Raw genomic sequence first — 16,813 nt, forward strand, 5'->3', positions numbered from 1 at the left:
ATAACTAGCATGTCTTCTATGCTCAATCACTAAGTGTGGGTTGTCAAGCTGCTATTAGCATAACTAGCATGTCTTCCATGCTCAATCACTAAGTGTGGGTTGTCAAGCTGCTATTAGCATAACTAGCATGTCTTCCATGCTCAATCACTAAGTGTGGGTTGTCAAGCTGCTATTAGCATAACTAGCATGTCTTCCATGCTCAATCACTAACTGTGGGTTGTCAAGCTGCTATTAGCATAACTAGCATGTCTTCCATGCTCAATCACTAAGTGTGGGTTGTCAAGCTGCTATTAGCATAACTAGCATGTCTTCCATGCTCAATCACTAACTGTGGGTTGTCAAGCTGCTATTAGCATAACTAGCATGTCTTCTATGCTCAATCACTAAGTGTAGGTTGTCAAGCTGCTATTAGCATAACTAGCATGTCTTATATGCTCAATCACTAAGTGTGGGTTGTCAAGCTGCTATTAGCATAACTAGCATGTCTTCCATGCTCAATCACTAAGTGTAGGTTGTCAAGCTGCTATTAGCATAACTAGCATGTCTTCTATGCTCAATCACTAAGTGTAGGTTGTCAAGCTGCTATTAGCATAACTAGCATGTCTTCCATGCTCAATCACTAAGTGTGGGTTGTCAAGCTGCTATTAGCAGGTCTTCAAGACTGTTACTCTCCAATGAGTCCAAAAGGTAATCAAGTTGTCCATGACAAACATTGTTCAATATGTTTATTCCCAGATTTCCATGAGAAATTGCAGAAGAAGCAAACTGGAGCCATCAGGTGTAAATAATACATGAGCACATCTTTAGTGGGAGGGCAAAATCCACAATCGATCAGCAAGTTCCCGTTAGTCCGAGGCGCAGGAGCGTGGATGGAGATGACCACGTTATCTCCTTTCATCCCAGCTGCTCTTCATATTGCTTACGGAAACAGTCGCCCACGGGAAAGAATTCCCAGCAACGTTCTTGGTACATCTTCCACACGTAGGATTCCTGGATCAACAAAGTGAGCACAGCTTTGACTCTTTGCTGCTTTCTCTACTCGTATGCTAATATGCAGAATGACTGCCACTAACTACTGCGTCATTGCACTTAAGTGCTTTCCAAAAGCATTGAAGTCCACTGAAAGGAAGAGAAAACCTTCCTACCTGTCCAGTGTGTTCAGTCTCGTCTTTGTTGATCAGGTACATCAGAAAAAATCTGCAAGGACACATGAGAAGAAATGTTGGCGCTCACACACCACCAGTTGGTGCCCGTGTTAGTCCCGGCATGCTGGATGCTGCTCCACACACCAGATGTTGGAGACAAAAGAGCTAAGAAGTGTAAAGAACAGGGATAGACAAACTACGACCCGGGGGCCACATTCAGCACGTTGGTCCCTTTAATCCAGCTCGCCAAATATTCAAACAGAACTGAGCAAAGATCGGTTTTGTTACAACAAAACTGCTACTAGACTTTGACACACTGGCAAATCAACAACACCCGCTCCCACTAAGTGTTAGCCCTTTAATACCATTTGAATGTTTCTTTGATGATACGATATCGTCAAAAATAAATGTAGAAAAGAGATGTATTCTGACTAAAATAGCCCATGTTTGAGAAGTCTACTCTTAGTTCCAAATACAGAAGTTACAGTATGATATACAGTAAATGCATCATGTGATCACTGTCAAATTTCAAAAGCCAAAGTTTGTCCACCCCTGGAACAGAAAAAGGGTCAAACGCCATGAAGACACTTCGCTTCATGCCTTCGTTTGTTAGGTCACAATCAGTTCATTGCGGGAACCAAATGAAAAACCTAAAACTGCTTAGCTTTTGTCCAAATAGTTTGAACTGATTTTAATGTAACTTGAAAAACTGAAATCAAAAATGGAATACAAATAAATATGAATAGAGTTTTTTACAGTGGCTAGGACACATTTCCCAATACTTAGGTCACTTTTTCAAAAGTCTTCACACAGAAGTAGAAATGGGCTAAACTGAGGATCAATTATCATTGCTTTGGCACAAAATGCCTTCAATGACTTCATCTTTCATTCAATGACTTCATCCATCCATCCATTTTCTACCGCTTATTCCCTTTGGGGTCGCGGGGGGCGCTGATGCCTATCTCAGCTACAATCGGGCGGAAGGCGGGGTACACCCTGGACAAGTCACCACCTCATCACAGGTTCAATGACTTCATTTTTCATTCAATGACTTCATCTTTCATTCAATGACTTCATCTTTCAAATGACATTCATTCTTTTCTCACTTTCACACTAGAAAACTGTGTACTTACATACTCTTTTCAAAACTCTTCAAGTTGAGTTCAAAACAATAACATCATACAAACTTGGACAATTTGCTACAATTTGAATGAAATATATTTTAAATTGTAAAATGAGAGTAGACGGAGTCTATCAGCATTATATTGTATCTGGATCAGTGGATGGTGTGTTTACACATTCTTCAGGGGCGGCGTGGCCAAGTTGGTAGAGTGGCCGTGCCAGCAATCGGAGGGTTGCTGGTTACTGGGGTTCAATCCCCACCTTCTACCATCCTAGTCACGTCCGTTGTGTCCTTGGGCAAGACACTTCACCCTTGCTCCTGATGGCTGCTGGTTAGCGCCTTGCATGGCAGCTCCCTCCATCAGTGTGTGAATGGGTGTGTGAATGTGTGAATGTGGAAATAGTGTCAAAGCGCTTTGAGCACCTTGAAGGTAGAAAAGCGCTATACAAGTATAACCCATTTATCATTATTTATTCTATTCTGGAATTACTCAGTGCAAATGAAAGGAAATAAAAGACAAGAAATATATTGAAGCATTCTGCATCATGTCTGATTCATTCCAGCAACATCTCTTTTGCTGTGAATGATTATTATTGTTTCACACAAGCAAACATTGTCAAATGTTGTTAGCTCATTGTTTTGTGTCTGAAAGTGTGTTTGTTGTTTCTTAGTGTTCTGGAAGAATGAGTGGATCTGAGACATGGATGAAGTCATTTGCTAGTTTGACTGCATTTTGAAAGTGACATGAAGTTATGTGACCAGTTGAAAGTTGCTTTGGAGAAGTGTGTGAAGACTTTTGAAAAAGTCAGCTAAGTATTGGCAAAAGTGTCCTAGTCACTGTAAGAAACTGTCAAATATAAAATGGTTTTAGTACGCCCCACTTTTCAGATGATCCGGTTTGCAGCAGTTTCTGTTATCATACAAATAAACACAACTAGTTCTTTCACCCGCTGTATTTACTGCATTATAACACAGCATAGGGCCAAAGAAAGTTGTGAGTGCACTAGAAGTAGCATTTTCCCACTTGCAAACAAGTTGTTTCTGATGTTAATGTTGTAATGAACTTTATTGTCATCTATTGCAAAAGTTGATGTCAATGTGTGTGAGCAGGTGTGTCAGAGAAGTGTGTTGTTGTATTGCTTGTGTTCTATTGTATGGTTTCTTTGAGGTTTTCTCCTTGAAAACAAGACACTAAATGAAAAATCAACAACTTGTACCATAATAGGAAGTATGTTAACTGGTCATTTAACTCCTCATGTATATGTATTTCACATGGTTTTCTGCATGGAAATAGTCCGTCTAAAATGGGCTTTCTGTTGACATTCTAAAGTGTCTGAAACATTTGATTTGAATTACATTTTTTCTTATGGGGAAAATTGCTTCAATTGGTGTTTTGTGGGTTCCTTTGAAACGGATTAATGACAAAAACAAACGACAGCTCTGTATTTAAAAGTGCTTCTCAAGCTATGGCTTCTCCTTGGCATTATTGCAGGCTGGTCTGCACTGACTGAACTTGCTTCAATCAGGAAGTGACTGTCTGGCGAGGCAGCTGCACTTCCTGTCCCACACTTGCTACTTTGTGTGACATCGTGAATAACAATCAGTCTATGAAATAGGTCAGCTCACACATCTAGTTGACTTAGTTAGCTCTTGCCCAAGTGATGGAGCAAACACTCGTTAGTGGACACTTCATTTGCACTTTCAATTAGTGGCCAAGAAAGGAGGCGTGAGGATGGAGACTAAAGTGCTGCAAACCCACAAACAGACTAAAGTGCTGCAAACTCACAAATAGACTAAAGTGCTGCAAACTCACAAATAGACTAAAGTGCTGCAAACTTACAAGTAGACTAAAGTGCTGCAAACTCACAAACAGACTAAAGTGCTGCAAACTCACATATAGACTAAAGTGCTGCAAACTCACAAATAGTTGGCCAAGTTGTGCTCCTGCAGAGTGTGAGTCTCAAAGCCATGAGGAACTTTATCAAAGTAGTCGCTGCCGATTCCACATATGAAACACTTGGTCTGCAGGGAGAGAGACACACAAGTCTAAATGGACTGCTTCCAGAAAAAAATGATAGGGTTTTCTCCAAAAGCTTTCTGCGACTGGGTCATGGTGTGAAGCATTCTGGGACTGGGTCATGGTGTTTAGTGTTCTGGGACTGGGTCACGGTGTTTAGTGTTCTGGGACTGGGTCACGGTGTTTAGTGTTCTGGGACTGGGTCATGGTGTGAAGCATTCTGGGACTGGGTCACGATGTGAAGCGTTCTGGGACTGGGTCACGGTGTGAAGCATTCTGGGACTGGGTCATGGTGTTTAGTGTTCTGGGACTGGGTCATGGTGTGAAGCATTCTGGGATTGGGTCACAGTGTGAAGCATTCTGGGACTGGGTCACGGTGTTTAGTGTTCTGGGACTGGATCACAGTGTTTAGTGTTCTGGGACTGGGTCACAGTGTTTAGTGTTCTGGAACTGAGTCACAGTGTTTAGTGTTCTGGAACTGGGTCACAGTGTTTAGTGTTCTGGGACTAGGTCAAAGTGTTTAGTGTTCTGGGACTGGGTCACAGCGTTTAGTGTTCTGGGACTGGGTCAAAGTGTTTAGTGTTCTGGGACTGGGTCACAGTGTTTAGCCTGCTGTGACTAAGTTGTTTGTTCTTGTCACACACCTGCTTCCCTGCAAGAAGAAATGAAGTTGACATTTGTATTCTCTGCTCACAGACTACTTGTTACTCACTGACAACAATCCACAGCGTTTCTGCTAGTGCCTTTTCAAGAAGTGTGCTCAGGATAATGACAACACCTTCAGTGATTAAGGATGTTGCATCATTCCCTGCTTCAGGCATGTGTGGTATTCAGTATTCAGGTATGTGTGGTCTTCAGTATTCAGTATTCAGGTATGTGTGGTCTTCAGTATTCAGTATTCAGGTAAGTGTGGTAGTCAGTATTCAGTATTCAGGTATGTGTGGTATTCAGTATTCAGTATTCAGTATTCAGGTAAGTGTGGTAGTCAGTATTCAGTATTCAGGTATGTGTGGTATTCAGTATTCAGTATTCAGGTATGTGTGGTATTCAGTATTCAGTATTCAGGTATGTGTGGTATTCAGTATTCAGGTAAGTGTGGTAGTCAGTATTCAGTATTCAGGTATGTGTGGTATTCAGTATTCAGGTATGTGTGGAGTCAACCACACCATAGGCACCATCATGGTCAATAGCTGACGTCCAGTGTTCAACGTTTACATGACGTAGGCTAGCACAACTATCTGCCAATGGAACAATGTTTACATGACGTAGGCTAGCACAACTATCTGCCAATGGAACAATGTTTACATGACGTAGGCTAGCACAACTATCTGCCAATGGAACAATGTTTACATGACGTAGGCTAGCACAACTATCTGCCAATGGAACAATGTTTACATGACGTAGGCTAGCACAACTATCTGCCAATGGAACAATGTTTACATGACGTAGGCTAGCACAACTATCTGCCAATGGAACAATGTTTACATGACGTAGGCTAGCACAGCTATCTGCCAATGGAACAATGTTTACATGACGTAGGCTAGCACAACTATCTGCCAATGGAACAATGTTTACATGACGTAGGCTAGTACAACTATCTGCCAATGTTACAATGTTTACATGACGTAGGCTAGCACAACTATCTGCCAATGTTACAATGTTTACATGACGTAGGCTAGCACAACTATCTGCCAATGGAACAATGTTTACATGACGTAGGCTAGCACAGCTATCTGCCAATGGAACAATGTTTACATGACGTAGGCTAGCACAACTATCTGCCAATGGAACAATGTTTACATGACGTAGGCTAGCACAACTATCTGCCAATGGAACAATGTTTACATGACGTAGGCTAGCACAACTATCTGCCAATGGAACAATGTTTACATGACGTAGGCTAGCACAACTATCTGCCAATGGAACAATGTTTACATGACGTAGGCTAGCACAGCTATCTGCCAATGGAACAATGTTTACATGACGTAGGCTAGCACAACTATCTGCCAATGGAACAATGTTTACATGACGTAGGCTAGCACAACTATCTGCCAATGGAACAATGTTTACATGACGTAGGCTAGCACAACTATCTGCCAATGGAACAATGTTTACATGACGTAGGCTAGCACAACTATCTGCCAATGGAACAATGTTTACATGACGTAGGCTAGCACAACTATCTGCCAATGGAACAATGTTTACATGACGTAGGCTAGCACAGCTATCTGCCAATGGAACAATGTTTACATGACGTAGGCTAGCACAACTATCTGCCAATGGAACAATGTTTACATGACGTAGGCTAGTACAACTATCTGCCAATGTTACAATGTTTACATGACGTAGGCTAGCACAACTATCTGCCAATGGAACAATGTTTACATGACGTAGGCTAGCACAACTATCTGCCAATGGAACAATGTTTACATGACGTAGGCTAGCACAACTATCTGCCAATGGAACAAGTCCAAACTGTCTGGGGAAGATTTGATCAATAAAACTTAGTACCAGCTGTACTCATCAGTGTTGTGAAGTTGTGTGTCTTATAACAAATCCTTGATGCTCAAAAGTAGTATTATTTCCCCTCAGAAGATTTACAGTATTGCCTACAACAACTTCTTGTGTCTCACTGAGAAATGACTGTTGTGACTTGAGTATTCAGTTTGTTTAGATACTTGGACTAGAAATGAGAAATAGAAACTGGATGAGATGGTGACTTTTTCTAGTGCAGAGCTTTTAATACAATCACCACATGGTGATGGACGGTAAACTTCTTAAGATAATGCTTGTGTTATTATGTACGTACATACCTAATGTATTGTGATATGTATGCTAGTGTTATTATGTACGTACATACCTAATGTATTGTGATATGTATGCTAGTGTTATTATGTATATACCTAATGTATTGTGCTATGTATGCTAGTGTTATTATGTATGTATATACCTAAGGTATTGTGATATGTATGCTAGTGATATTATGTATGTATATACCTAAGGTATTGTGATATGTATGCTAGTGTTATTATGTATATACCTAATGTATTGTGATATGTATGCTAGTGTTATTATGTATATACCTAATGTATTGTGCTATGTATGCTAGTGTTATTATGTATGTATATACCTAAGGTATTGTGATATGTATGCTAGTGATATTATGTATGTATATACCTAAGGTATTGTGATATGTATGCTAGTGATATTATGTATGTATATACCTAATGCATTGTGATATGTAAGATAGTGTTATTATGTATATACCTAATGATCCACTATCACTATGTTTGATCCACTATCACTATGTTTGATCCACTATCACTATGTATGATCCACTATCACTATGTTTGATCCACTATCACTATGTTTGATCCACTATCACTATGTTTGATCCACTATCACGATGTTTGATCCACTATCACTTTGTTTGATCCACTATCACTATGTTTGATCCACTATCACTTTGTTTGATCCACTATCACTTTGTTTGATCCACTATCACTATGTTTGATCCACTATCACTATGTTTGATCCACTATCACTTTGTTTGATCCACTATCACTATGTTTGATCCACTATCACTTTGTTTGATCCACTATCACTATGTATGATCCACTATCACTATGTTTGATCCACTATCACTATGTTTGATCCACTATCACTATGTTTGATTTCTATTGCCATCAAACTAAGAAAGTATTTTTTGTGATAGAGGAATTTAATTGAGGAAAGTGCATGTTGTTGTGTAATCTCACCTCCATGTCCTCCATATCTCATCTCCATATCTCACCTCCATGTCCTCCATATCTCATCTCCATATCTCACCTCCATGTCCTCCATATCTCATCTCCATATCTCACCTCCATGTCCTCCTTATCTCATCTCCATATCTCACCTCCATGTCCTCCATATCTCATCTCCATATCTCACCTCCATGTCCTCCATATCTCATCTCCATATCTCACCTCCATGTCCTCCATATCTCATATCCATATCTCACCTCCATATCTCATCTCCATATCTCACCTCCATGTCCTCCATATCTCATCTCCATATCTCACCTCCATGTCCTCCATATCTCATCTCCATATCTCACCTCCATGTCCTCCATATCTCATCTCCATATCTCACCTCCATGTCCTCCTTATCTCATCTCCATATCTCACCTCCATGTCCTCCATATCTCATCTCCATATCTCACCTCCATGTCCTCCATATCTCATCTCCATATCTCACCTCCATGTCCTCCATATCTCATATCCATATCTCACCTCCATATCTCATCTCCATATCTCACCTCCATGTCCTCCATATCTCATCTCCATATCTCACCTCCATGTCCTCCTTATCTCATCTCCATATCTCACCTCCATGTCCTCCATATCTCATCTCCATATCTCACCTCCATGTCCTCCATATCTCATCTCCATATCTCACCTCCATGTCCTCCATATCTCATCTCCATATCTCACCTCCATGTCCTCCATATCTCATCTCCATATCTCACCTCCATATCTCATCTCCATATCTCACCTCCATGTCCTCCTTCACCTGCTCCTGCTGGTCACGCAGCTCCCCGAAGGCATCAATGATCAAGCCTGGAAAGAAGGACACACTTGATCTTCTAGTCCAGTCTGGGGATCTGACTTTGAAGTTCACATCATTCAGTCCTTCTCAAATAGTGCTTTATCAGTATCATGCACCATGCTGCTTTATCAGTATCATGCACCATGCTGCTTTATCAGTATCATGCACCATGCTGCTTTATCAGTATCATGCACAATGCTGCTTTATCAGTATCATGCACCATGCTGCTTTATCAGTATCATGCACCATGCTGCTTTATCAGTATCATGCACAATGCTGCTTTATCAGTATCATGCACAATGCTGCTTTATCAGTATCATATGGACAATGCTGCTTTTTCAGTATCATGCACAATGCTGCTTTATCAGTATCATGCACAATGCTGCTTTATCAGTATCATGCACCATGCTGCTTTATCAGTATCATGCACCATGCTGCTTTATCAGTATCATGCACAATGCTGCTTTATCAGTATCATATGGACAATGCTGCTTTTTCAGTATCATGCACAATGCTGCTTTATCAGTACCATGCACAATGCTGCTTTATCAGTATCATGCACAATGCTGCTTTATCAGTATCATGCACCATGCTGCTTTATCAGTATCATGCACAATGCTGCTTTATCAGTATCATATGGACAATGCTGCTTTTTCAGTATCATGCACAATGCTGCTTTATCAGTATCATGCACAATGCTGCTTTATCAGTATCATGCACCATGCTGCTTTATCAGTATCATGCACCATGCTGCTTTATCAGTATCATGCACAATGCTGCTTTATCAGTATCATATGGACAATGCTGCTTTATCAGTATCATGCACAATGCTGCTTTATCAGTATCATGCACAACGCTGCTTTATCAGTATCATGCACCATGCTGCTTTATCAGTATCATGCACAATGCTGCTTTATTAGTATCATGCACAATGCTGCTTTATCAGTATCATGCACAATGCTGCTTTATCAGTATCATGCACAATGCTGCTTTATCAGTATCATGCACAAAGCTGCTTTATCATTATTGTCATGTCTGTGTGATCATGTTGTGTTTTAGTCATGTTCGGTTTTGTTTTTGGACTCTTTGTGCACTTTTTGTTTTTGTCACCATAGCAACCCATTAGATTTCACCTGTCATGTCACGCACCTGTTTCACGTTTTGAGTCACGCACCTGTTTTCACTGATCATGTCACTGCTATTTAAGCCTGTCTGTTTCTGGTGTTTGTCCTGGTGACATGATCATATCTATCCATCCATACTACCTCTGCTGCCCATGATATTCCTGTTTATCATAGTTGTCATGCTGTTTCACGCCACAGTAAGTGTTTTCCTTCTCATGTTCATAGTCTCTCTAGTTTTGTATCATTAGCCAAGTTTGTTCTCTGCCATTGTGCGCGCCTTTTGTTTGCTTCTTTTTTTTGTAATTTGTTAGTGCTATTAATAAATATGTACTCACATTCACGCCTTGCCCGCGACAACTTTCCTTTGCGTTCCGGAAAAACAAACCCCAAAATCCACGTATTGACAATTATCATGCACAATGCTGCTTTATCAGTATCATGCACCATGCTGCTTTATCAGTATCATATGGCCAATGACCCACCTGTTCCCAATTAGCCTGCACACCTGTGGGATGTTCCAAATAAGTGTTTGATGAGCATTCCTCAACTTTATCAGTATTTATTGCCACCTTTCCCAACTTCTTTGTCACGTGTTGCTGGCATCAAATTCTAAAGTTAATGATTATTTGCAAAAAATAAAATGTTTATGAGTTTGAACATCAAATATGTTGTCTTTGTAGCATATTCAACTGAATATGGCTTGAAAAGGATTTGCAAATCATTGTATTCCGTTTATATTTACATCTAACACAATTTCCCAACTCATATGGAAACGGGGTTTGTATTTTGTACACATTATGAGGGACAAACTGTATGCAGTAACATATTGTGTCATTTCAACCTGGAACCGCCAAGTTGCTGGCATGGCCGCTCTACCAACCGAGCCGTGCCGTCCCAGATAGACGTGGAACACTGTTTAGTGAGCAGAACACTCACCTTGGATGACGTTCTGTTTAGTGAGCAGAACACTCACCTTGGATGATGGCCAGAAGGATGACCACCACAAAAAAGAAAAAGGTGATGTCAAAAACGATACGCTCCACCTCCAACTCATCACCGGCGGGGTCCTCAAGCTCGTCACCGATGCCTCCGCCCGCGCGTACCCCCGCGTACATGTGGAACATGTAGCACTAGAACACAAGTACATGTGGAACATGTAGCACTAGAACACAAGTACATGTGGAACATGTAGCACTAGAACACAAGTACATGTGGAACATGTAGCACTAGAACACAAGTACATGTGGAACATGTAGCAGTGGAACACCAGTACATGTGGAACATGTAGCAGTGGAACACAAGTACATGTGGAACATGTAGCAGTGGAACACAAGTACATGTGGAACATGTAGCACTAGAACACAAGTACATGTGGAACATGTAGCAGTGGAACACAAGTACATGTGGAACATGTAGCAGTGGAACACAAGTACATGTGGAACATGTAGCAGTGGAACACAAGTACATGTGGAACATGTAGCAGTGGAACACAAGTACATGTGGAACATGTAGCAGTGGAACACAAGTACATGTGGAACATGTAGCAGTGGAACACAAGTACATGTGGAACATGTAGCACTAGAACACAAGTACATGTGGAACATGTAGCAGTGGAACACAAGTACATGTGGAACATGTAGCACTAGAACACAAGTACATGTGGAACATGTAGCAGTGGAACACAAGTACATGTGGAACATGTAGCAGTGGAACACAAGTACATGTGGAACATGTAGCAGTGGAACACAAGTACATGTGGAACATGTAGCACTAGAACACAAGTACATGTGGAACATAAAGCACTAGAACACAAGTACATGTGGAACATGTAGCACTAGAACACAAGTACATGTGGAACATGTAGCAGTGGAACACAAGTACATGTGGAACAAGTAGAAGTGGAACATGTAGAAGTGGAACACAGGGTGGCACACAGTTGCCTTAGAGCACAAAGTGGCATTATTGAGCGTCACAAGTGTCTGTACGTGTTAGTGTGGTGGTGGTGGTGGTGGTGGTACTCACAGTCAACATCAGTTAGTGTGGTGGTGGTGGTACTCACAGTCAACATCAGTTAGTGTGGTGGTGGTCGTACTCACAGTCAACATCAGTTAGTGTGGTGGTGGTGGTACTCACAGTCAACATCAGTTAGTGTGGTGGTGGTCGTACTCACAGTCAACATCAGTTAGTGTGGTGGTGGTGGTACTCACAGTCAACATCAGTTAGTGTGGTGGTGGTCGTACTCACAGTCAACATCAGTTAGTGTGGTGGTGGTACTCACAGTCAACATCAGTTAGTGTGGTGGTGGTCGTACTCACAGTCAACAATAGTTAGTGTGGTGGTGGTGGTACTCACAGTCAACATCAGTTAGTGTGGTGGTGGTGGTACTCACAGTCAACATCAGTTAGTGTGGTGGTGGTCGTACTCACAGTCAACATCAGTTAGTGTGGTGGTGGTACTCACAGTCAACATCAGTTAGTGTGGTGGTGGTACTCACAGTCAACATCAGTTAGTGTGGTGGTGGTGGTACTCACAGTCAACATCAGTTAGTGTGGTGGTGGTCGTACTCACAGTCAACATCAGTTAGTGTGGTGGTGGTCGTACTCACAGTCAACAATAGTTAGTGTGGTGGTGGTGGTACTCACAGTCAACATCAGTTAGTGTGGTGGTGGTGGTACTCACAGTCAACATCAGTTAGTGTGGTGGTGGTCGTACTCACAGTCAACATCAGTTAGTGTGGTGGTGGTACTCACAGTCAACATCAGTTAGTGTGGTGGTGGTGGTACTCACAGTCAACATCAGTTAGTGTGGTGGTGGTCGTACTCACAGTCGACATCAGTTAGTGTGGTGGTGGTCGTACTCACAGTCAACATCAGTTAGTGTGGTGGTGGTGGTACTCACAGTCAACATCAGTTAGTGTGGTGGTGGTGGTACTCACAGTCAACAATAGTTAGTGTGGTGGTGGTCGTACTCACAGTCAACATCAGTTAGTGTGGTGGTGGTCGTACTCACAGTCAACATCAGTTAGTGTGGTGGTGGTCGTACTCACAGTCAACATCAGTTAGTGTGGTGGTGGTCGTACTCACAGTCAACATCAGTTAGTGTGGTGGTGGTGGTACTCACAGTCAACATCAGTTAGTGTGGTGGTGGTCGTACTCACAGTCAACATCAGTTAGTGTGGTGGTGGTCGTACTCACAGTCAACATCAGTTAGTGTGGTGGTGGTCGTACTCACAGTCAACATCAGTTAGTGTGGTGGTGGTGGTACTCACAGTCAACATCAGTTAGTGTGGTGGTGGTCGTACTCACAGTCAACATCAGTTAGTGTGGTGGTGGTCGTACTCACAGTCAACATCAGTTAGTGTGGTGGTGGTGGTACTCACAGTCAACATCAGTTAGTGTGGTGGTGGTCGTACTCACAGTCAACATCAGTTAGTGTGGTGGTGGTGGTACTCACAGTCAACATCAGTTAGTGTGGTGGTGGTCGTACTCACAGTCAACATCAGTTAGTGTGGTGGTGGTCGTACTCACAGTCAACATCAGTTAGTGTGGTGGTGGTGGTACTCACAGTCAACATCAGTTAGTGTGGTGGTGGTACTCACAGTCAACATCAGTTAGTGTGGTGGTGGTGGTACTCACAGTCAACATCAGTTAGTGTGGTGGTGGTTGTACTCACAGTCAACATCAGTTAGTGTGGTGGTGGTGGTACTCACAGTCAACATCAGTTAGTGTGGTGGTGGTTGTACTCACAGTCAACATCAGTTAGTGTGGTGGTGGTCGTACTCACAGTCAACATCAGTTAGTGTGGTGGTGGTCGTACTCACAGTCAACATCAGTTAGTGTGGTGGTGGTGGTACTCACAGTCAACATTGGTTAGTGTGGTGGTGGTCGTACTCACAGTCAACATCAGTTAGTGTGGTGGTGGTCGTACTCACAGTCAACATCAGTTAGTGTGGTGGTGGTGGTACTCACAGTCAACATCAGTTAGTGTGGTGGTGGTTGTACTCACAGTCAACAATAGTTAGTGTGGTGGTGGTTGTACTCACAGTCAACATCAGTTAGTGTGGTGGTGGTCGTACTCACAGTCAACAATAGTTAGTGTGGTGGTGGTCGTACTCACAGTCAACATCAGTTAGTGTGGTGGTGGTCGTACTCACAGTCAACAATAGTTAGTGTGGTGGTGGTTGTACTCACAGTCAACATCAGTTAGTGTGGTGGTGGTCGTACTCACAGTCAACATCAGTTAGTGTGGTGGTGGTACTCACAGTCAACATCAGTTAGTGTGGTGGTGGTCGTACTCACAGTCAACATCAGTTAGTGTGGTGGTGGTCGTACTCACAGTCAACATCAGTTAGTGTGGTGGTGGTGGTACTCACAGTCAACATCAGTTAGTGTGGTGGTGGTGGTACTCACAGTCAACATCAGTTAGTGTGGTGGTGGTTGTACTCACAGTCAACAATAGTTAGTGTGGTGGTGGTTGTACTCACAGTCAACATCAGTTAGTGTGGTGGTGGTTGTACTCACAGTCAACAATAGTTAGTGTGGTGGTGGTGGTACTCACAGTCAACATCAGTTAGTGTGGTGGTGGTACTCACAGTCAACAATAGTTAGTGTGGTGGTGGTCGTACTCACAGTCAACATCAGTTAGTGTGGTGGTGGTCGTACTCACAGTCAACATCAGTTAGTGTGGTGGTGGTCGTACTCACAGTCAACAATAGTTAGTGTGGTGGTGGTCGTACTCACAGTCAACATCAGTTAGTGTGGTGGTGGTGGTACTCACAGTCAACATCAGTTAGTGTGGTGGTGGTCGTACTCACAGTCAACATCAGTTAGTGTGGTGGTGGTCGTACTCACAGTCAACAATAGTTAGTGTGGTGGTGGTTGTACTCACAGTCAACATCAGTTAGTGTGGTGGTGGTTGTACTCACAGTCAACAATAGTTAGTGTGGTGGTGGTGGTACTCACAGTCAACATCAGTTAGTGTGGTGGTGGTACTCACAGTCAACAATAGTTAGTGTGGTGGTGGTCGTACTCACAGTCAACATCAGTTAGTGTGGTGGTGGTCGTACTCACAGTCAACATCAGTTAGTGTGGTGGTGGTCGTACTCACAGTCAACAATAGTTAGTGTGGTGGTGGTCGTACTCACAGTCAACATCAGTTAGTGTGGTGGTGGTGGTACTCACAGTCAACATCAGTTAGTGTGGTGGTGGTCGTACTCACAGTCAACATCAGTTAGTGTGGTGGTGGTCGTACTCACAGTCAACAATAGTTAGTGTGGTGGTGGTCGTACTCACAGTCAACATCAGTTAGTGTGGTGGTAACATCAGTTAGTGTGGTGGTAGTTGTACTTACAGTCAACATCAGTTAGTGTGGTGGTGGTCGTACTCACAGTCAACATCAGTTAGTGTGGTGGTGGTCGTACTCACAGTCAACATCAGTTAGTGTGGTGGTGGTCGTACTCACAGTCAACATCAGTTAGTGTGGTGGTGGTCGTACTCACAGTCAACAATAGTTAGTGTGGTCGTACTCACAGTCAACATCAGTTAGTGTGGTGGTGGTCGTACTCACAGTCAACAATAGTTAGTGTGGTGGTACTCACAGTCAACATGTCGTTACACTTCATGTCATGCGCGTCCTTGTCGTCGCTCTTGTGGTAGAACTTGCGGAAGAAGTTGAAGGCCACCACGGTGTAGAGGTAGACCACCACTGCCAGAAGGCCCAGAGTCAGGACCAACTATAGGAGAGTACATGACTGAGTTAGCGTTGAAACAACAGCAAGTTCTGGTCGATGTTTCAAAAAGCTGTTGACAGGAAGTCAGAATAATGACACAGCAAATGATTTGCCACTTGCCAAAGTTGAAAATGTTCCTAGTTTAAAGAACTATTTAGATATTCTTAGTACTTGATTCATCTCAACGTGATTTCTCTGTTTCAGTTTAAAAATGTAAATTGAGAAAATAATTATTGAAATAGGATATTTTGATTAGGTCTTCAAATAATTATGCAATTGGTAATTCTTATAGCCAGACTTGTGTGTTCATTTCCATACTTGACGGTTTCAGCGACAACTGCTGCCTTGCTCAGAGGCTGTCCCGTGAAGTCACGTCTGGTCAGGCTATAAGACTAACAAGATATTTGGATTTGACTCACTTTGAACATTCTGCAGAATCTTGAGGATGCTTCATTTGAGAATTGCTCGTTGAGTAAAGCTTGTTTTCAGAAAGAAAAACTTATTTCTAGTCCTGCCAATTTCTAGATGCACAAATCTTAATTTAGGGTGTTTTATTAAGAAAAATGATCTGTCCACGCAGCTCGTTCATTTCACCAGTTTGTAGTATTTCCTCTGAGAATGTAGCCTTTATCTTAGCTCTTTTTTGCAGTGTACAGACCCTTTCCAAAAAAGTTGAATATCATGCATATCATCGCAACCGCAATAAAAGTTCACCTCCAGGCAGCTACAACCCTAAACTAACACCCTTCCTGGATTGTTAATAATCAAATGTAAACAATCAAATGCAGATACTTTTTCTTATGCCTTCTGATCTCTCTCTCTCTCTCTCTCTCTCTCTCTCTCTCTCTCTCTCTCTCTCTCTCTCTCTCTCTCTCTCTCTGATGACTGATGATAACAAACAAACCTAACTCCCCCCCCCCTCCACACCCCGGATTGTAAATAATGTCAATAATTCAATGTGATGATCTTGTGTGATGACTGTATTATGATGATAGTATATATCTGATAGTATATATCTGTATCATGAATCAATTTAAGTGGACCCTGACTTAAACAAGTGTAAAGACTTATTGGGGTGTTACCATT

The 16,813-nt window shown here is 42.2% G+C and overlaps 1 protein-coding gene across 1 annotated transcript in view; it reads right to left on the reverse strand.

Annotated features, from left to right (window-relative positions):
- Positions 1 to 679: 679 nt before the first annotated feature.
- The window catches only part of LOC140677958 (ryanodine receptor 2), a 41,122-nt gene continuing 24,988 nt past the window's right edge, over positions 680 to 16,813 (reverse strand). The window contains exons 20-25 of the mRNA XM_072912740.1: positions 15,596 to 15,730; positions 10,973 to 11,129; positions 8,822 to 8,886; positions 4,190 to 4,290; positions 1,146 to 1,197; positions 680 to 990 (exon numbers count right to left, since the gene is read on the reverse strand). Coding sequence (XP_072768841.1) covers positions 895 to 990; positions 1,146 to 1,197; positions 4,190 to 4,290; positions 8,822 to 8,886; positions 10,973 to 11,129; positions 15,596 to 15,730 — 606 coding nt within the window. The 3' untranslated portion in view covers positions 680 to 894. The remainder of the gene's footprint in view (positions 991 to 1,145; positions 1,198 to 4,189; positions 4,291 to 8,821; positions 8,887 to 10,972; positions 11,130 to 15,595; positions 15,731 to 16,813) is intronic.

Source organism: Nerophis lumbriciformis, unplaced genomic scaffold, assembly GCF_033978685.3.
Source record: "Nerophis lumbriciformis unplaced genomic scaffold, RoL_Nlum_v2.1 HiC_scaffold_58, whole genome shotgun sequence".
NCBI lineage: Eukaryota > Metazoa > Chordata > Actinopteri > Syngnathiformes > Syngnathidae > Nerophis > Nerophis lumbriciformis.